General features: G+C 38.0%; 1 protein-coding gene across 6 annotated transcripts in view; it reads left to right on the forward strand.

Moving 5' to 3' along the window:
* The window catches only part of DLG2 (discs large MAGUK scaffold protein 2), a 2,330,119-nt gene that overhangs the window by 327,116 nt on the left and 1,980,136 nt on the right, over positions 1-22,867 (forward strand). For all 6 annotated transcript variants that reach the window (XM_061406089.1, XM_061406091.1, XM_061406093.1 and 3 more), the window contains exon 3: positions 6,761-6,906. In XM_061406089.1, coding sequence (XP_061262073.1) covers positions 6,761-6,906 — 146 coding nt within the window. The remainder of the gene's footprint in view (positions 1-6,760; positions 6,907-22,867) is intronic.

Below are 22,867 nucleotides of genomic sequence, written 5' to 3' on the forward strand. Positions count from 1 at the left end.
AATGAAAAGGACATCTTTTTGGGGTGTTAGTTCTAAAAGGTCTTCTAGGTCTTCATAGAACCATTCAACTTCAGCCTCTTCAGTGTTACTGGTTGGGGCATAGACTTGGATTACTGTGATATTGAATGGTTTGCCTTGGAAATGAACAGAGATCATTCTGTCATTTTTGAGATTGCATCCAAGTACCGCATTTCGGATTCTTTTGTTGACCATGATGGCTACTCCATTTCTTCTAAGGGATTCCTGCCTGCAGTAGTAGATATAATGGTCATCTGAGTTAAATTCACCCATTCCAGTCCATTTTAGTTCGCTGATTCCTAGAATGTCAATGTTCACTCTTGCCATCTCTTGTTTGACTGCTTCCAATTTGCCTTGATTCATGGACCTGACATTCCAGGTTCTTATGCAATATTGCTCTTTACACCATCGGACCTTGCTTCTATCAATATACCAACCCTTAGAATGCTCAAAAGTTTGGAAAATATTTGTATGATTTTATATCTGTATGACTTTTACCTTCTACTCTTACACATTTTACATACATGACTTCACAGCCTCTTTACTGCTAGTGGCAGAATAAATTTGTAGTTGTGCATGAAATTTGAGAGTAACTTTTTAGAATAAACCAATATTTATGAAATACTCAATTTTTCTTCAATATGTAAAAAAGTATAATATTTATACATGTAAAAGAGTATATATATACACATATATGTATATATATATACTATATATATATGTAACATGGTAATAAAAAAACCCATTTCTGAAATAAGCCCTCAGATCTGGAACTGAAAACCTGTATGTTCCTCCTTTATCCCATTTTCCTCCCCATTCCTTGCACTGTTGTAATTACAACTTTTCATGTGCTTCTTTGCTTTGATCTATTTTTTTCACATATATTTGTATGTATGCCTGAAAATATATAGCTTAGTTTTGCATGTTTTTGAACTTTAAAAAAATATTTTTGTACTGAGACTTTTTTTTCATTCAACGTTATGTTTCTAAGATTTGTTCATGTTATTTCGTGATACTATAGTTCATTCATTTTGGCTGTTACATGAATTCCATTCTGAGAACATACCATATTTATCTACTTTTTTGATGGAGATTTTTTGCTAATTTTTTGCTCCCATAATCTGTGCTGTTATGAACATTTTGGTTTGTGTCCTGATGCGTATGTGTAAGGGTTTATCTATAATATATACTGAGTAGAAGAAATACTGGATTACAGAAAAAAAAAAAAGGGTGAATTTTACAAGACAATACAAGATTATTTTCTAAAGTGGTCGTGGCAATTCAGACTCACCAGGAATAAATGTTACCATTCACTCATAGATTTTTTTCCTTTTTTAATTGAAATATATAGTTGACATGTACTGTGCTAAGTCACTTCAGTCATGTCCAACTCTTTGCAACCCTATGAACTGTATCCCACCAGTCTCCTCTGTCCATGGGAGTCTCGAGTCAAGAATACTAGAGTGGGTTGCCGTGCTCTCCTCCAGGGGATCTTCCAGATCCAGGGATCAAACCTGCATCTCTTATGTCTCCTGCACTGGCAGGCAGGCTCTTTACCCCTAGTGCCACCTGGGAAGCCCACAGTTGACATATAATATTATATGTTACAGGTATACAGTGTAGTGATTCATACTTTTTAAAGATTATACTCATTTATAATTATCAAATATTGTCTATATTACAAGTGGTGTACAATATATCCTTGTAGCTTAATCCCCTACTAGTATATTGCCCCTCTCCTCTTCCCATTCTCCACTAGTTTGTTCTCTATATCTGAGAGTGAATAAACTTACCTAAGGAGGTGAAACATCTGTACTTGGAAAACTATAGGATACTGTTGAAAGAAATCGGAGGCAACACATACAGATGAAAGGACACACTGTGTTCTTGGATTGGAAGAATTAACCAAGGTTATTAATTAACCTTGTTAAAATGGCCATCCTATCCAAGACAACGTACAGATGCAATGCAATCCCTATCAAAATTCCAATGACATTTTTCACAGAACTTGAAGAAATAATTTTAAAATTTGTATGGAAACACACACAAAATACATTATAGCCAAAATAATCATAAACAATAATAGAGCTGGAGGAATTATTCTCCCTGACTTCAAGATATACTAAACTACAGTAATATTTTAGCCAATATTATTGGTGTAGGTGGTGTTTGGTTATGATCTTGCTGTGCATTTATGATCACAAATGAGATTGAGAATCTTTTCCCTTATCAGATTTATCAGTGATACATGTTTGCTGTGAAATATCCTGTTTATATTTTCCTACCCATTTTTTTTTCTTTTGGTTTGTATGTCTCTTCCTTTTTGGTTTTTACACACCCAGATACTGTCCCTTTGCCTGTCTGATATGAAGATAACTTCTCTTAATTTCATCTTGTCTTTTTCACTTTCTTTATTGAGGTGTAATTGATATATAATAAACTGCACATATGTGAAGCAATGATTTAATGTTTTGATATATGCACACACTCCTTTATAAACTCTCCCACTCACCCTTTCCTGCCTAACCTCACAGTCCTATTCTCAGGCAACTACAGAATTGTTTTGTCAATATAGATTAGTTTGCATTTTCTAGAATTTTATATAACTGGTATTATAAAAGATATGTTTATTTTTCTCTGACTTCTTTTACTTGGCATTATTTTGAAATTCATCCATGTTGTGTGTATCAGTTTGCTTTTGTTTTTTTATTGATGAGTAGTCTTCCATTGTATGGGTATACTCTATTGATCTACTGATGGACATTTGGATTGCTTTCAAATATGACTTTTTACATGAATGTATATTTCCTTCTTCTTAGGTAAGTATCTAGAACAGTGATGGCTGGATTATATAGTAGCTATATGTTTAACTTTTTAAGAAATTACCGAACTTTTTCAAACTGGTTGTACTGTTTTCCATACTCACCATCAGCAATTGAGAGTTCTAGTTTTTTAGGATCACTGTCAGTTCTTGGGATGATCAGTTTTAAAAATTGTAACCAGTTTAATAAATATGTAGTGAAAAATGTAGTAGTATCTCATTGTGGTTTAACATTTTTCTTTCTCTAATGATTAATGTGTAGCCATGAAATTAAAAGATGCTTACTCCTTGGAAGGAAAGTTATGACCAACCTAGATAGCATATTGAAAAGCAGAGACATTACTTTGCCAACAAAGGTCCGTCTAGTCAAGGCTATGGTTTTTCCTGTGGTCATGTATGGATGTGAGAGTTGGACTGTGAAGAAGGCTGAGCGCCGAAGAATTGATGCTTTTGAACTGTGGTGTTGGAGAAGACTCTTGAGAGTCCCTTGGACTGCAAGGAGAGCCAACCAGTCCATTCTGAAGGAGATCAGCCCTGGGCTTTCTTTGGAAGGAATGATGCTAAAGCTGAAACTCCAGTACTTTGGCCACCTCATGCGAAGAGTTGACTCATTGGAAAAGACCCTGATGCTGGGAGGGATTGGGGGCAGGAGGAGAAGGGGACGACAGAGGATGAGATGGCGGGATGGCATCACTGGCTGGATGGCATCACTGTCTCGATGGACGTGAGTCTGAGTGAACTCTGGGAGTTGGTGATGGACAGGGAGGCCTGGCGTGCTACAATTCATGGGGTCGCAAAGAGCTGGACACGACTGAGCGACTGACCTGAACTGACTGAATGATTAATGATGTTGAATATCTTTTCATGTGCTTATCTGCTACCTCTTACTTTCTTGGTGAAGTGCCTGGTCAAATCTTTTACCCATTTTTCAATTGGATTCTTTGGCTTCTTTTTGTTTTGAGAGTTCTTTATGGATTCTAGATGCAAACCTAAAATATATATATATATATATATATATATATATATATATATGTGATTTGCAAAGGAATGCAGTCCCCCCTTAGTAGTTTTCTTTCAAGATTTTTAAGTTGTTCTTCTGTCATCCAGCCTCCATTATTGCTACTGAGATTAGTCTTTTCTGTGTGACTGCTTTTAAGATGTCTGCTTTGTCCTTGGTGTTCTGCTTATTGTGCTATGTCTAGGCCTAGGCATTGTTGTTGTCAGCTGCTCAGTTGTGTCCGACTCTTTGTGACCCCATCGACTGCAGCACGCCAGGCTTCCCTGTTCTTCACCATCTCCTGGAGCTTGCTCAAACTCATGTGTGTTGAGTCAGTTATGCCATCCAACCATCTTGTTCTTTCTTGTCCCCTTCTCCTTTAGCTTTCCATCTTTCCCAGTATCAGGGTCTTTTCTAATGAGTTGGCCCTTTGCATCAGGTTGCCAGAGTAGCTTTTATTTATTCTCTTTTTTTGAAATGAACTGTTACTTTCAGGACCTGAGAATTCATATTTTTATAAATTCTAAAAATTTGATATCCATAGCCCTTTAAATGTCATTTGTTATTTATTTTATTTTTCCCCTGAAGACATCTACTAGAAAAGTCATGGACCTTCTTACCTATCCTCTGTATATTCTAATATTTCTCTCACATTTTCCATTCTGTTTTCTCCTTTGTTGCATTCTGGGTAACTTCTTTGGGTATATTTTCCAGTTCTGCTTTGTTTAGTCTGCTGTTTAACCCATCCATTGAGTATTTTAAAAATAATGACATATTTTCTTTCATTCATACCAATATAGATTCTTGGACATTTATTTTATACTTTGGATATAATCCAATCCTATGTTACATATATATTTACTCAAATTGCTCCAATTTTGGCCATGTTTGGCTGCTCTTTCTCATAATTTTTGTGTTGTTTTGACATGCCCCATTGCAGCAAAATTTTTAAAATTTGGGTTGAGGAGTTTATTCTCAAGATACTCCAGGCTCATCTTGTCATATTTTCTGCCCCAGTACTAGGATCAACTATTTCCCCCCAAAGCTCTGGTTTCCTTTATTGAAACCAAGATCTGGTTCCTATGTGTGCCAGTTGCTGTTGGAGTGTTCTTGCTGCTAGGCCCTCTCAATCTAGAAAAATATGGCAGCTAGGAAGTATTAATACACATGTTTGATTTCTATTTCTATTCATATTTTCTTTATTTCTATCCTTCTCTTTGTCCTTCCCGTCTTTCCTTCCAAACTTCTGAATTCATATAGATACTCCCAATTCTAACTTAATACCACTGTACTTATTCTTACCCTCTGCCATTTGTTGGAGAATGCTATATACAATAATGCTAAAGTCATTATTGTAGGCCCTTTCATCAGACAGGGTGAGGGAATATGTGTTTTTATAGTTGGACATGACTGAGTGACTGAACAATAACAAATACTAACCTGTATATATGCATACGTATAAGTATTTCTATATGTATTCATTCCTATTTCTATTAAGCTAAAAAGGAGTTTGTAATGATGTCTTTAATCCAAAATCGTATGACTCGTTGTACAATGCCCTACCCACCCACTTTTTTGTTTGTAACTTCCTACTCCACCAGTGAGAAACCTGGTTCCTACCATCTACCATCCATTTACTTAATTGTTCAATTCTGATTATATACATACAGTGACTTCAAAATTGTTGACTTGTACTCCACGAGAAACAAATTTACCAACTAGAGTGTAGACTAGGATGCTTTTGTATAAGTTTCTTTGTCTTTGGTTTTACAGTCTCTACTGATATTCAGGTCATCATCTTTTTCTCCTACCACCTTCAGTGACATTATTTCATTCATCTGTGATATAGTTAGATTCTTTCGTCACAGTCTACTTTTCATTTTGGGATTCCCTGGGCTCCTAAATGATTTTTAAAATTTGCATACGTTATGGTTTATTCTTTGTGCTGTAAAATTCTTTGGATTTTGACAGATGCTTCCTGTTAGGTGCCAACCAATATAGTATCATTACAGAATATTTTCCTCACTCTGTGCTTTACCTATTCAACCCTTCTCCTATTCTCCTAGAACTTCTGGAAGTCACTGATAGTTTTATTGTCTCTTTAGTTGTTTGTTTTTTTTTTTTTTTCCAAAAATTATATAAATGGAATCCTCTAATATGGAGGCTAGCTACATGCCTTGGAGAAGGCAATGGCACCCCCTCCAGTACTTTTGCCTGGAAAATCCCATGGACAGAGGAGCCTGGTGGGCTGCAGTCCATGAGGTCTCTAGAGTCGGACACGACTGAGCAACTTCACTTTCACTTTTCACTTTCATGCATTGGAGAAGGAAATGGCAACCCACTCCAGTGTTCTTGCCTGGAGAATCCCAGGGATGGGGAAGCCTCGTGGGCTGCCGTCTATGGGGTCGCATAGAGTCGGACACGACTGAAGCAACTTAGCAGCAGCAGCAGCAGAGGCTACATGCCTGGCTTTTTTAAACTTAGCAATATACATTTAAGACTCATCCATGTTTTTACATAGTTTGATAACTCATTTCTTCTTATTGTTAAATAGTATTCTATGTATTGCAGTTTGTTTATCCATTCACTAATTGAAGGACATCTTGATTACTTCTAATTTTTGCAATTCTAAATAAAGTTGCTATAAGAATTCTCATACAGATAAAAATGCAACTTTTAGGATTTCTTCTATTTTTGTTGTTTCTCTTTGCATACATATTTATGTAGTTCTTTTTTATTAATTAATGTATTTATTTTTGGCTGCACTGTATCTTCATTGCTGTGCACAGGCTTTTTCTAGTTGCAGCAAATGGTTGCAGTGGTTTCTTTTTAATTAGCAAAATCTTCCATATACTTGTGCATGAAGAAGCTATCTGTGAGGTCATCCATGACATGTTGACTTTTCTCTTGCATTTTCTTTACAGATATTCAAGAATTTTATGAGGTAACATTGCTAAATTCTCAAAAAAGTTGTGAGCAGAAGATAGAAGAAGCCAATCAAGTTGCACAGAAGTGGGAGAAGACATCCTTTCTTGCTTCATGCCATGACAACCTTCAAAAGTCTGCAGAGGTACATTATTGAAAGTTTTGAAAGTACTAAATATTTATTTATGCCAGTAAATACCAAAATTATTTATACCAATAAAGAAGTAGTAGTTATTAGTAGTGGTAGTTTTAGTAGTAGTAATGATTATTAACAAACGTTATCAAACAATAATAATAGAAACTTAGTTACATACTATAGTGCCAGTATTACATACCAACATTACATACCATACTGTATATAATATTTGCATATGAAAATTCAGATTTTGCCAAAAGATAAAACCAGGTATAGGAAGAACATGGTTCTTCATGTTATATAAATGAGTTCTGTCACAAATATTGTCATTGTTTGAGCTGACTCAAGTATCAGGCATTCTGGAATTTCAGAACATGTGTTGATGCAATGCGGGAAGGAGACGGACTGCGAGGTTGGAGAGTATGGTCTGAGACTATGATCTCTGTAGTAGAGTCAGGTATCCTGGGGCAAATAAAATGATTTATTGGGATATAGGAACAAAATAATAGAACTCTCATTTATATTGCTTTTTATTACGTTCTTTACAATCTTTTATGTTTAGATAATTTATAACATTAACAGTCATACACGAACATTTAAGAATAAATATAAAGCTATTAGGACATGACTGAGCAACTGATCTGATCTGATCTGATTAGAATTGTATATGCTCAAATGGTTTTTTGTGGATGGGATTATGAAATCAAAAGTTTGAAGACTACTGTTGGGTTTAGCAGTTACCAAAGAGCAAGGCAAGTTGAGGTATGTCTCGTTTTCATAGGCTAGGGTCAATATGGTGGCAGGAACTGATTAATGATGTTTTTAAGTGGCAGTTGGTACTTTGAAGGCAGGTAGTGTGTGTGTTGCACACACATGCACACACACAATCTGTCAAAATTGGGGTTGTGGAGCCGATTTGGAAACTGATTGAATCCTAGTGCGAATCAATGGCACTTTGATTGCTGAGTCTTTGAATTGTTAAGTTTGAGACCTGTGATACACTTTCCAGCCTGCTCAGAACTTATTTGGAAACTGGATAAGACTGAAGCTAATGATCACCTTGATTCCTTGAAGTATAAGTTAACAGTGACAGTAATGTGTCAATGCATAGATACCTACTATGTGAGGTTTCTTAAGTACTTAAAAGCATTAAAACATTTTAATTTCAATACCTAGAAGTAACTTGACTTCTTAATCTTTTTTTCTGTACAAATATATGTACAGAAAACTAGGACAACAGCTTGTAGGGTGTGTTGATGACTTTTAAATTGAATGCTGTACTAATAGTATTTATCCATATAACATCAATAAATATTCTTGAAAATATTTTAATGACTATACAATATTCTACCATTTGGAACTTAAGCAGTTCTCCATTAAAAATTGAGGCTATCTCCAGTTTTGTGCCATGAGTAATGTGTAATGGCTATCTGTGTATGTAAACCCTTGTGTTTTTTCCAGTTATTTCATTACGGTTGATTTTTGTAAATGAAACTACTGAGGCCAAGGATATTGACGTTTTTAAGGCTCTTGTTACAAATCGTCAAAGTGCTCTGCAGAAGCACTATCAGCAATGTTAGAAAAGACAAATTTACCTATATTCTTAGTAGCATTAGTTATTTAAAATATTTGTCAAAATAAAAGATAAAATTTGGTACATAATGATTTACATTGCAATTATTTATTATTGAGACTGACCTGTGTTTTCTTATGGTTATTGGCTTGTATTTGTTTTGTGATTTATTCAAGCTCTTTGTCCATTTTCCTGAGTGGTGCTAGAATTCTTATAGTTTTATAAGAGCATTTTATTTATGAACTATGTCATCTTGCAGTATTTCTAGTTTGTTGATTACTGATAATTTTACTTATATGCTTTTTGGCATTCAAACTATTTAAAATTTTTATTTGATAAAATTGAGCACATTTTTTGTTTTTATTCTTCTTTCTTTGCTTTTGCTTCTCCATTCCAGGATTAGTTAACTATTCTATTTTTTTGTAGTCTGTTATTGCTTTGATATTTGTTCTTTTGAATTTTTAAAAATTATTTTTAATAAATCTCTAGATCCCTAGTCCAGGACATATACCTAGTTTTGTATAAAATATCAAAGATATGCTTAAGTTCCTTTTTTAAAAAGAACTTTCTTGTTTTTGCATGTCTCCTCTTTTACCTGCTTCCTTCCTATGTTGCATTAGCTCTACCCTCCCCACATACAAGGTAACCCATCTTAATAACTTAGTGTGTTTAATCCTTCTTCAGTCATGTAATGTGTATTCATATATAAACATAAAAATTATATATATTCATATATAAATTATATATGTGTGTATATATATCCGTATTGAAACATGCACACATATATACACATAGAATTTTGCACAATAATGGTTTCTCAAAAAACTTTCATATTATTTGACTGCTTCTTCAACTTGCCTGGCATAGCTTTCATTCATTCTTCTCATGGATGCATAATTTCGTAGTCTGAATATGTCTTCAGTCATTCCCCTTAATGGTAATTTACTGTTTCCGGTTTTCCGCCACTATAAATAGTACGGCAATCTGATGATTGCATGTACAGTCAAACTTACTGATGCTTTTGTATCTATAGGATAGATTCTCAGGGATGGTATTATTGGCTTCATGTTATGTGTATTTTTCATTTAAATAATGTTGCTGGACTGATTTCACCTTTCACATTTCTGCTGACACTGCATGTTGGTACAATTTAACCTCACATCCTTCACAGCAGAAGGTGTTACTGCTCTTCTTAATTTTTGCCAGTTTAATAAGCTTAGTAATAGTTCATTTTTAACATAATTTCCAGTTTTCAGACTACTGGTGAATTTGAGCATTGTTTCATATGTTTGTTGGGTATTTTAGTCTGCTATTCTATGAATTTATTCATATTCTTTTTCTCATTATTCTATTGTTTATCTCTGTTTATTTGTGTGGGATTTTTGTATATTCAAATTATTCAATTTAGACAATATTGCCGTATATAGATTTTCTTAGGGATAAACATTTTCCACGAATTGATACATACATGTAATGTCTTTGTTTTATGATTAGTATCCTTTCAACAAATACATCAGCTAGAAAACTTATTAAAATAAAACCTTTAGGCTGTTTATTCAGCAGTTATCTATAAGATTATTTGATTGAGTTGATATAAATCAGGACTTATAATTGGTTTGTGAACAGACGCCAGCAATATAAGGAAGAATAATGAGAAAAAATTCACTTGGGAATTAGACTTAGTCATTTTCAACATCAAAATTAAGATAGGCAAAATATACTTAATATAATACAGGTGTTTCCACATTCAATTTTAGCATTTCTTTTAATGCAATTCAGCATATCTTGTAATCCCCTATTGGAAAGTTCTCAGTCTATAGTGATTTGGATATTGGCCAGTTATATCCAAAATATATGAACATGAACACACATTAACTCCAGGCAGTATGCTTCTTAGGTGAGTCTGATTGATTGCTCTTCCTTAATGGGGTATGTGAGGCAAAATGACAGGTCTTACTGAAGATGGAAGTGGGAAGAGGGGTAAAGTATCTTTATTTGGGATTTCTGTCACCTGGGCCAGGATAACTAAGGATCTTGCCCTGTGGCGGTCAGCTTTCCAAAAGCTAGGTTTAGAAAGTGAGTCCAAGTTAAATTGATGCTAAAATAGTCTAAGTGAAGAATAGCAATTGAGAAATGGAAGGGAAAATGGAGTTCATAACCAGAACAGCTTAGACTAACATTAAGTAGATGCTGAGGATGGAGTGCAAATACTTGTCATATTTTTTAATTCTCACTCTGTATTCCCTCCTGTGAACAAACTGAGTTTATTTAAAGCAGCTGGGAAAGAGATAAGCTCTGTAAGGACAGCAATCATAAATCTCCATTTTCTCTGATTCCTGGGCACCCACAAGAATGTTTGTCACATAATAGGCTCAAGAAGTATATTTTAAACCAGGAGAAAGTCCCTCTATGCATCCTCTGGTTCCTAGTTTCAGTCTGGTCGTGAGACGCCTTGTGTATCCCATCATGCTTCTCCTTTTCCGTTCTCTTAGTTGAGTCTCCCCATGATGTAGACTACAGTGGAGAATAAATTGGTGTACCTTAGTTGATCAGAGCTGACAAAGGAAGTCATGGATAGTACCTTCTGAATCAACAAGAATGATACCTATATTACTGGTACATTGGCTCTAGAAACAGAAATTTCAAAAGTCAAAGGTCTTACCACTAGGATATTGCTTTCTGTAATATCCTGATTAGGAGTTTCTCCCATGACTCAAGTGGTAAATAATCTGCCTGTAATGCAAGAGACACAGGAGACTCAGGTTTGATCCCTGGATTGGGAAGGTCCCCTGGAGAAGGATGTGGCAACCCATTCAGGTAATCTTGCCTGAAAAAATTCCATGGACAGAAGAGCCTGACAGGCTGCAGTCCATATGGTCACAAAGAGTTGGACACAACTGAGCACACATACACATATATGTACTAGTACACTTATTTTCAAAAGATTTTATTTAGACATCCATAGCCTTTCAAAATCTTTGACAATGGAAGAAAGTGCAAAAGGAGCTATCTTCTCACCACTGCGGTCTATCAGTCTGAGGCAAAAGTCAAGAATAGTGGTTGAAATAATTATTTTTTATGGATTCAGTATTTAACTAATTTTGTTGTTGTTGTTGTTTTAGTGGAGTCAAATCAATCTCTTGAAGTATTTTGACAATGTAAAGACAAAATCTGGTAGCATGAGAATGAATATTTCAGAGCAAATGACCATTGGATTGGATATTTTAAAGACATCTGACTACAATATGTCAGTGTTACTTTATTGCCAGTAAGTGTTGCCATCCCAGTAGAAGGCTCCTCAAGGACGGACACCACTGTAGGCTGTCTAGCACAGTGCCTGGTGCAGGTGAATATTAAAGAAATATGATAGGGCGTGGAAATGTTCACTTTATTTTTCTGTAGATCAACATGATCTTGGTATGAAGCCTTAAATCTGCCAAGAGGCAGAAAATATAATCTTAGTCAATTCTAGGTTTTCTCAAAGGCTTCCCGCTTTATACTTAATCACTCCCCCACTTTTCCTGTACAGTCTGTTTTTTTCTCAGAGGGAACAATTCCCTGGGGGCACATAGTCCGCCACTGCATCTCAGTGAGAGCAGAGAGATTGTGTAATATTGTACCTCAGTGTGTTGAGAGTGCCTCAGTGACTGTTGACGGACTGAATAATGTTGATGAAAGAGACATGCAAGGAAGTGATACTAAGCAGGACCCTGTGGAGGCTCCTGGGCACAGAACTCTACCTGTGTCCTTCATTTTTCAATTATAGGAAATAGGCTTAATTCAGCCTCCATGGCATTCTGTGAGTTCTAAGAGGCAGGTTCAAACAGTTGTTAATTAGGGAAGGGAGGAAATGTAAGACAGGCATGGAGCAGTCAAGAGAAGCAATAGTGCAGCCTTGGGGCAAGGCCTTGCTTCTCCATCAAGGGATACAATATCTTTGAGCTGTTGCTGAAATCCCCACAGGGTGGGAGAAGTTAAAGTTAACAATGGTCTGCCATCCACAAGCAAGTAAGCCCTAGACCAGTGGGAACCAGAAGGTTGATGTTGCTGACTTCCACTTACCTCATTACCAACCAATCAGAATAATGTCCATGAGCTGATCACTCCCTCTTTGATCCATTTCTTTAAAACTTATCATTGGTACCTGCTCTAGGTTGAGACACACAGTCTTGAGGGCACTAGCCTGCTGTGGCCCCCTTTGCCTGGTGAAGCAATAAAGCTATTATTCTCTACTTCACCCAAAACTCTGTGTGTGAGATTTAATTTGGTGTCAGGGTACAGCGGAGAAGGCGATGGCACCCCACTCCAGTACTCTTGCCTGGAAAATCCCATGGATGGAGCAGCCTGGTAGGCTGCAGTCCATGGGGTCGCGAAGAGTCAGACATGACTGAGCGACTTCCCTTTCACTTTTCACTTTCATGCATTGGAGAAGGAAATGGCAACCCACTCCAGTGTTCTTGCCTGGAGAATCCCAGGGACAGGGACGGGCTGCCGTCTCTGGGGTTGCACAGAGTCGGACACGACTGAAGCGACTTAGCAGCAGCAGCAACAGGGTACAGAGCCAAATTTGACTTCAGAGGCATCATGGTCATCAGTCAGCGTCTGTTATGAGATAATTCCCACTGGGGCTTTTCCTTCCTAATCTTTGGTAGCCATCACTCCTTTAAGTTGGCATTTGTAGCTGAGATGCATATTTCCACCTGGTCTCCAGCTTTAAGGTTCACTTTACCATCTGTTCTTCCTCTTCATTCCAACCACAAAGAGTCTTCACTTAAAAAGAAAATCACCACCAGTACATCTCATAGCTACATGGGTGAAAACCAGCAAAATGAACATTTGGCTGTTTCTTGTTTTTTGGGGGCACAGTGGGATCTTGTGAAGCTGCTCAGGATTTACTCTCTGGATTTTCCTCTACTGTTGTTTCTGCTTTATTCTCCTGTGCCCTTTTGGTGCCAGGCAGCTTCTTTACAGGCTTAGAGTTGGGAGAAGGATGCAAGTTGAAGTGATTCTAATAAAAGTTTTCTTTTTCTCTTCTTCTCTCACTCTTTCACGTGAATATTTTTGGTCAGAGAGAGGTGGAGTATGTATATGTAATTGGGAAGAAACAGATTCCATTTGACTGCATATTCTTACAAATCCAGTCTTCTGCCTGGACTATGGCTTTGAATTTAAAAACAAAAATACAGTGTCTGTGCTTTCTGTTCTTATACCCCCGGAAGTTCTGGAGACCTCTAATACAACAACTCAAATGTGGGAATGGTAAGGGTAAAAAGAATTGGTGAGGAATACCCATTATTAATGTCATTCTATGCTTCTGCAACAGATGCAAAATCTTTCAGCAAAGATTTTCTTCATTGGTTGTAGTGCATATCCTAAAAGTTGAATCTTAATGCCTGACTTGCTGCAGGAAAACTTGCTATCAAGAAAAAAGGACAGTAGAGAGAAATTTCTTAATCAGGTTCTGAAAAATAGGAAAAAAATAAAACAAAGCCTAAAAGTCTCAACAACAGTTTTGCCCCCCTTGTTTTATTGGAATATAATTGGCATACAGACTAAGTTTAATGTGTACAGCATGACTTCACTTACCTATATTGTGAAATGATTACCTCAATAAATTTAGTCAACATCCATTACTTTATATAACTACCCCCCCCCAAAAAAAAGAAAAAAGCAGTTCTTGTGATTAGAACTCTTAGAATATATTCCCTTAACAACTTTCAGATGTACCATATAGCAGCATTACATTGTAGTCATGTTGGAAATGCTCTCAAAAGGTGTCTTGGGAATAAGACAGACAATGAAAGATGGCTTGGCAAGGCAGTCTTTACTTCTGCAGAAGGGTGCCCGGCAGTCAAAGGTCTGGGAGTAAGCACGCAGAGCGGAAGTCCCCTCTGTTGTTGTTCCTGAGACGCAGGTTTCCTCCTCCGGCTCCTCTTAGGCTGGGAGTCACAGACACAGTCTTCCCGGATGTCACCTAAATTTTTGATTGGGTGATTTATATTAACTATTTTCCCATCCTTTTAGTTCTTTGTGCATGTCCAAGATAAAGCCCACAAGATTCACCTGCCGGGACAAAGCCTGCTAAATTAGACCGCCAAAACAGTCTTGTGAGGAAGGAGAATCAGGAAGTGAAAAGAACAAAGGATTGGCAACCAGCTGCCATTTTTGGAATCTTACTTATAAGCCAGCTATATACCTTTCTGTTCAACTATTCTAAGAATGTTGAGTCGAATCTTCTATTCTGTTCAACTGTATCTAAGAATGAATCACCTTTTATTTCTTATAACTTCTCCTTTGATAGAAGAGATCATGTCTTTCTTACAGTCATCATGTTGTACGTTACATCCCCAGTATTTATTTATCTTCTAACTGGAAGTTTGTACCTTGTGAAACCTTTGTTTTTAAAAGATAATTGTGAAAAATGCCGCACATTTTGCCTTGCCATTTGACTCAGTAGTTCTTTGATATTTTGGACTCTGTGTTATTCTCTACTTCAAAATTTTTGCTGTAAAATAAGTCATAAATGATGGAAAAATAAGGCTGGAATTTTGTAGCATGTGGTGTGACACTGTGTCATATTTAATATAATTTTAAGTGACTGACTTTCTACTGCTCTGTTTTCAAACAGTGTACAAGAAATCTAGAAACCTTCACAGAGGTGAGGGCTTTAGTATTGCTGGTGGAACATAAGACAGACTGCCAAACTCCTTTGTCAAAACCTCCCGGGATCTTCTCACTAGAGTAAAGGTTACATTCCTTAAGAGTTGTGACCCCAGTTACCTCTCAGATCTAAACCCTGCTCCTCACTCACTCCTGTCCCTCCTCCCTAGCCTCTTCACTGCTGCTCAGACACTTAGAGCTTTGAATTTTTCCACTTGCTTTGTCCTTAGGCTGAAATGAAATTTCTCCATAGAGCTGCATGGGAAAGGGGAGTTGTCTCCTTCAAATCTTTAATGTCACCTTCTCCTTGATTCCCACTCCATTCTATTAAAAATACCCTTTTCACATGCCCAGAACCGCTGTTATCATTCCTTGCTTTGTTTTTATTCATAGCACTTTTCATTATCCATCAGAGAGGCATTATGTTGTTGTTAAGAGCTAGCTACTGTGAGACCATTTCAGTTTGAACCCAAGTTCTACCACTTACTGGCTGAGTGTTTTGAGGAAATTACTTAATCCCACTATATCTCAGCTTCTTCCTCTAAAATGCAGTTGTCATAAGAATTAAATTTTTGTTTTCCCTCACAATGAAATATTAGCTGCACGAGGGCAAGGATTTTTGTCTATTTGGTTTCTTGCTTTTATTCTAGCACCTAGAATATCTCTCTCATTTTATCAATTACTTGTTGAGAAGTTTAGCTTTATGATTTTGGCTTACAGCAAGTTTTCCTAAGAACAAATATTCTAAAAGTTTGCTCCACCTTTTTAGCCAGGACCATTTGAATCTTCCATGACAGCTAGCTGTATTTTTAAAACAAATGCATAGAGCAAGCGACAGTTGATAGAATGACTCACTCATCCATTAATTCTTTCATTTAAATATTTATTGTCTAAGCTACTGTTTTTTGTTAGACTCTGTGGTAGATACATTAACTGGGAGACTCTGAAATTTAAAAAATAGATTTTTTTTCCTGTTGACTCCAACCTCAAGAGGCTTGTTTCCCAGTTGAATGTCTGGGCTTTTAAGGATGATTCCATGGGGATGGCGACTGAAGCACTAACTTTATAGTCAAACATATTTAGGTTTGTAACTGAGAAGGGTTAATTTTGACTCCATGCTGAATCTGTTTCTCTGGCTTTAACCCTTGTTTTGGTGCTTTTGTTATTATAAGTGCCGGGGTCCAGCCCCGGCTGATCCAGGGTATTCGAAGGGGAGACGGCTTAGGCGACTATTTAAATATTCATCAAAGATATAAAGGGTAATAGAATGAGGATAGCTCAGTAGGAAAATTCAGTGGAGAAAAGAGGCTGAGTAGCTTGGTTTACGCGGGAGACCAATAAAACTACAAGACAAGAAGTTTGCACCACTTACGTAGGCCGCAGGCGTCCTTCCGTTCTCCCGAAGGAGAGGAGACACTGAGGCCTCCCCGGTCGGATCTTAGAAGCCCAGGCATAATTAGTAAGCATGGCGGGTTCCGTGCTCCAGATGGAGACTCAACCAGAGTGAGAGAGAGAGAGAGCGACATGGGGAGACCAGTATTTCGAGAAACTGATCCCAATTCTTTATTTTCCATGGTCTACTTTTATACACTGAGATGTTATGCAAAAGTCACGCAGGGTCAGCAGTCCTGACTTTTATCAAAGTCAGGTGCTTCATACAAATGTATACAGAGGTCTTAGGAGTGTTACATCATCTTCTGGCCAGGGGGGCCTGCTGACAATTTATGACCCTCTCCTTGTGACAACGGTCAGTCAACCAGGACACTTATTTCTCCAGGGGTGATTATTCTTAAAACAGACACCACCCAAATAAAGTTACATTCCTACAGGGTGACGGTGTAGTGGGTTTTAGTTAAGGAAAGAATTTACTTAGCCTAAGGTCTAACGTGATTAGTATCAAAGGTTAATACTTATTTCTTCTATATATTCATTAATGTGTGTAAGGGCAGGGGATGTGGAGACTTAGCAACAAACATTGGCTCAACAAATGAAAAACCCTTCACCAATACAATTTCTAATCAGCCCATTATACTTATACTAATAGTTTTCTAACTTTTCTAAGGAACCTGTTTTTAGAAGGTTTAAAGCATCTCGTGCCTCTCACAGTTGGGAGGCTGTGAGCAATCACATGTGGCTGGACAAGCCTGTCAGGCAGGCTAGAGAACCTTCAGAGGAGTTTGTAGGTTAAAACACTCTTATCACACCCAGGAATTATTATTAACTGGAGCTCTAGGTTAACTCCTTCTCCGAAAGAGGTGGTGGGGGACAGCCCCCCGTAAAGTCAGAGGTGTAGGTGAGAGCACAAAGTAGTAAAGTAGGCAGGCTCTGGTTATGAGGGTAGATGCTCGAGGAGTTCCAGGGGGATTCCTAAGGCTCGATCCCGCCTTTGCGTATGTCAAGCCTCCTTCCTCATGACCTTTGTCATGGGCGGAGTACCTCACTCTGGCCCCCAACAATAAGCATACACAATGGCCTGCCTCAGGGAACCCTGTCCCCCTCTGCCTGACCCTTAAACTAAAGTGCTTTTGTTTAGCTCACAGGGAAATAACCCGACCCTGCCCACTTGTGAAGAACTGTGACATCCTTAAGTTCCTTGCATAGGGAGTGGTGCCTCGTCAGCTTGCCTCAGAAACTCACATTGGGAGGGCCAGAATCAAGGATAGCTGTGACCTCCTTGTTTATTGATACGGCAGGAGATATTCCATTTCACACCACTTGTGAAATGGCTATAAGGAAATGAAACAAACATATCCCCCTGCCTGAAGCTTGCCATTCTAGGAGATATTTGCCAGAATTAAATGGTCTTTTTACTCTGTTTTCCTTACCTCTTCCCATCTCTGACCCATAAAAGAACCTGGCATCCAGGCCCCTGTGCTGTGCTTAGTTGGTCAGTTGTGTCCAGCTCTTTGTAACCCCATGGACTGTAGCCCGCCAGGCTCCTCTGTCCATGGGGATTCTCCAGGCAAGAATACTGGAGTGGGTTGCCATGCCCTCCTCCAGGGGATCTTCCCAACCCAGGGATCGAACCCAGGTCTCCTGTATTGCAAGCAGATTCTTTACCGTCTAAGCCACAAGGGAAGCCCAAGAATACTGGAGTGGGTAGCCTGTCCCTTCTCCAGGGGATCCTCCGAACCTGGGAATTGAACAGGAGTCTTCTGCATTGCAGGCGATTTCTTTACCAGCTGAGCCACCAGGGAAGCCCAACCAGGGCCCTACACGATGGTTATTTTGAGACTTTAGTCCGTCATCTTCTCGGTCAGCCAGTTTTCCAACTGAAATCATATTCCTTGCCTCAACACCTCATCTCTTGGATTTATTGGCCTATTGTGCTGCGAGCAGAATGAGCTTGGACTAGTAACAGGTTGTTATAGTTTACTCCTGACACAAGTTATATGACCTTGAATAAGTTATTCAACCATTCTAAGTTGTAGGTTCTTAATAAGGCAGGGAGAATATTTGTACCTTCCCTAAGAGCTTTGAAATTATTACATTAAATTATCCAAGTGATGTGTTTACAGAGAGTCTGATACACAGTAGGAATTCAGTGATTTTTATCTACTGTTACTACTGCCTTGAAGGACGGATAGAGTATGTAGAAATCAGCAAAATGGGTGCTGGGATAATAGGGGACCAGATTGTATACAGTCTTGTAGGCTATTGGGAACATTTTACTCTGAGAGAAGTGAGAAACCATCAGAAGGTTTTGAACATATCGGAGACTTAATTTGACTTTCCCCAAAGCCGTGCAGAATCTTATGTTTTTAGAAATTAGAAATATATTTTATTTTGGCCTGGGTTGGCTTAGTTTCCACAGGCTTCTTTCCTGTACCTCTATATTTAGTGTATCTAGGAGTGGATAGCAAGGACAATGGAGTCACTGTTTTGGATCCTATGAAGTCCCTGTCATGTCCCGATGACTGATTTCTCCCTTGAAACAAAATCAGATGAGCCCCAAAGTAAAAGCTTTGACATAATTTTAATAGTATGTAGTTTTAAAAAGACCTAGAGGTCAAGGTTTTAGAGTTTTCTTGACTTGAGATAAAATGACATTTACTGTTTGTGTTCAGCCTTGGATCATTTTAAACATAAGCTTCACCTGCTAGTTCTTGAAATGTCATCTTGGGTGCCTAAGGGAGAGATCTCTCTTCTCACTTCCTCAGCATGCATGTGATAAAATTCTACCTGTTTAACATAAAGTCTGATTTATAGAAGGTTTTTGGAAATGTAGACCTTTTTTTTCTTTTTTGGCTGCTGCCACCCCCATTAAAATATTTACCCTGTAATGTGTGTTGATGGGGCTTCTCCCGTGGCTCAGACAGTGAAGAATCTGCCTGTGATGCAGGAGACCTGGGTTCAATACCTGGGTTGGGAAGATCCCCTGGAGAAGGGAATGGCTACCACTCCAGTATTCTTGCCTGGAGAATCCATGGGCAGAGGAGCCTGGTGGGCTGCAGTCCATTGGGTTGCAAAGAGTCAGACACGACTGAGCTATTAGGCACACATGTAGTTGGTATCACAAGCAGCAGCAACCAAGTTGTAGCAGAGCTGTTCTGTGTTGAGTTGTTGAAATTTTGAAACAAGATGAAAATTATTTACTCAGCCTTTATTTTAGGAATACAACAAAGACATTCCTTGATTTAAATATTTTAAAATAAGCATATAATTTGTGGTTAGATTTTGTTTGTTTCTTAGGTGATTTTTCCTGAGTCGTAAGTGATTTCTTTCTCTTCTATTTTGTTTTATGCTGAGGCAGTATTGCTCTCTTACCTGCTAACACTGTTTTCACTGATTTTAGCTCCCAGGTATGGTGAGTTTTCTATCTTTGATTCTTTTGTGAAAGAAGAGGACATAACATCCTCCCCACTTCTGCTTTAAGTGTTTATATATATTATTTTTTATACACTTTATTTTTTTCAACAGAGATTGTGTGACTGAGCTGAAGCCTTCAGTTCTAACTTGATAATAGAAAGAAAGCATTTTTATATTACTGAACAATTACTAAACCATGTTGCAGTAAGAGCCTTGGGCTGGGAAGGAGGCAGCTTGGCAAAACAGAAAAATCGAGCCATCTGAGAACTCGGTGTTTAGATTTTGGTTTTGCTGTTTGTTGATTGTGTGGCCATGGCCAAATTACTTAACCTCTGTGTACGTCAATTCCTTTATAGAATGTTAAAATAATAATAATGCTTACCTCATAAGATTGTTGTGAAGTATGAATAATACATAAGGCATGTAAAATACTTAGTACAATTCCTGAACCTAGGAAATACTCCATAAATAGTAGCTATTTGATATGAGCTTATGGAAAGTCCTTTCACATCTCTGAGTCTCATTTACTTCATCAGTTCAGTTCAGTTCAGTCGCTCAATCGTGTCCAACTCTTTGCGACCCCATGAATCGCAGCACGCCAGGCCTCCTTGTCCATCACCAACTCCCAGAGTTCACTCAGACTCACGTCCATCGAGTCAGTGATGCCATCCAGCTATCTCATCCTCTGTCGTCCCCTTCTCCTCCTGCCCCCAATCCTTCCCAGTATCAGAGTCTTTTCCAATGAGTCAACTCTTCGCGTGAGGTGGCCACAGTACTGGAGTTTCAGCTTCATCATCAGTCCTTCAAATGAGTATTCAGGGTTGATTTCCTTTTGGATGGACTGGTTTGATCTCCTTGCAGTCCATGGACTCGCAAGAGTCTTTCCCAACACCACCGTTCACAGGCATCAATTCTTCGATATTCAGCTTTCTTCATGATCCAACTCTCATATCCATACATGACTACTGGAAAAACCATAGCTTTGACTGTATGAACCTTTGTCACTAAAGTAATGTCTCCGCTTTTTAATATGCTGTCTAGGTTGGTCATAGCTTTTTTTCCAAGGAGCAAGTGTCTTTTAATTTCATGGCTGCAGTCACCATCTGCAGTGATTTTGGAGCCCAAGAAAATAAAATCTGTCACTGTTTCCATTGTTTTCCCATCTATTTGCCATGAAGTGCTGGGACCAGATGTCATGATCTTCATTTTTTGAATGTTGAATTTTAAGCCAGCTTTTTCACTCTCCTCTTTCTCATCTAACCCTTGCATATGGGGGAGAAGCAAATGAAAGGATATATATAAGAAAACTTTGAAAACTGCATTATATAAAACTGCATTATGTTGAAATGTGTGGTAAAAATAGGATTTTGTTTTTTTCTTTCATCATTCCTCCCTGGGGATTCAGATCAAATAACAGATGAGAAAGTATTTTACAAAGCAGAAGTATTATGTGAATATAAGATAATTTTACTATATGTCTTGCAAATATCTTCTCGTATGCCCATTGCTGTTACTTGGAATTCTTTCTCTGGGTTTTTTGTTGGGGCTGAAGAGGAGAAAGAGAGTATTAGTAATTCCTGTTAAAATATGCATACTTGCTGTAAGACAATTAAGACAATACAGCTGTTAGCAAGCTCTTGCATGAGCTTGTCAGAGCTCCATATTGACATTTAAATAAGAGCAGAGGTTTTTGTTTTCTTTTGTTCATTTATCTCTTTGAGACAGTGGAGAAAGAGTAATTATTTGGGGTGGGGAACCTGGTGGAGAGGGGATAAATGATGATAAATGGGAATTAGCGATGAATGGGAGAGACGTAGAGTGGAGAAAAGAGGCAGAATTAGAAGGAATCTTAAAGGTTCACACATAAGCTTTAAACTACTAGTTAATCTTTTTGTTATACCACCTTGGCAAGAGGTACAGAAATGAGCACTTGTAAGGAATAATGAAACTGTCTTCCCTCCTGTTCCCCATCCTGTTTCTCCCTTTCTCCCCACCCCCCTCTTCCTTCCCTTCCCTATCACTTATAGAATATCTGCTGTGTGTAGTGTCTTTAAGCTGCCTCTTGCCTTTGCACACAACTGGTTTATAAAAGTGAACCTCAGAAACACCTTTTTTATAGCCTCAGTTCTACCCAATTCCCTTTGCTCAAGAAACACTTGATTGTTTCTTCCAGTCTTCTAGTTATTCTCTTCTTGGGCTTGATCTCTTTCTTTGGTAGTGGTGGCCGTGTATACATGCTCCGTCATGTCTGACTCTTTGTGACCCAACTCTACACTGGAGCCTTCCAGGCTTCTTTTGTCCATGGAATTTCCCAGATGAGAATACTGAAATGGATTGCCATTTTCTACTCCAGAGAATCTTCCCCACCCAGAGATCTAACCCACGTCTCCTACATCAGCAGGAGGATTCTTTACCACTGTGCCACTTGGGAATCCCTGTTTTTTTTTTATATCAGTTACAAAGATGAGGAAGACCAGAGTCCTTATTTGATCTTTTACTTCAGTAGGAGTAACTGTGTCTCCTATATGTAGACCATTGCGTGTTTGAAGATATCACTTATCTTAGTTGATTCTCATAATGGCTTAGTGAGCCAGGTAAAGTTGATGTCACCGTCCATATTAGAAATGAGGAAGCTGTGCTTAGGCACATGTTGTTAGAAAGTGAGGCAGTTAGGAGTTTGACTTCAAGGCAGGGATTTCCCCATGACACTACAGGAGAAAAAGAGCAGTTTTCACTAGAATATTGCAAATGGTTTCGTGGCTAGTTAGCTTTAGCAGTGGTCTTTGTGTTATGCTTAAGGCTTTGGTTGAAGTGACAAGTATTCCAGATATAGAAAACTGTTTAAAAACTTGGAAGAGTAATAAGACTTTTCCCTATAATTCAGGCCCAGACTAGGCACTTCTAATGTATTATTTTCTAATCTTTATA

The sequence above is a fragment of the Bos javanicus genome, chromosome 29 (genome assembly GCF_032452875.1).
Source record: "Bos javanicus breed banteng chromosome 29, ARS-OSU_banteng_1.0, whole genome shotgun sequence".
NCBI classification, from domain to species: Eukaryota; Metazoa; Chordata; class Mammalia; order Artiodactyla; family Bovidae; genus Bos; species Bos javanicus.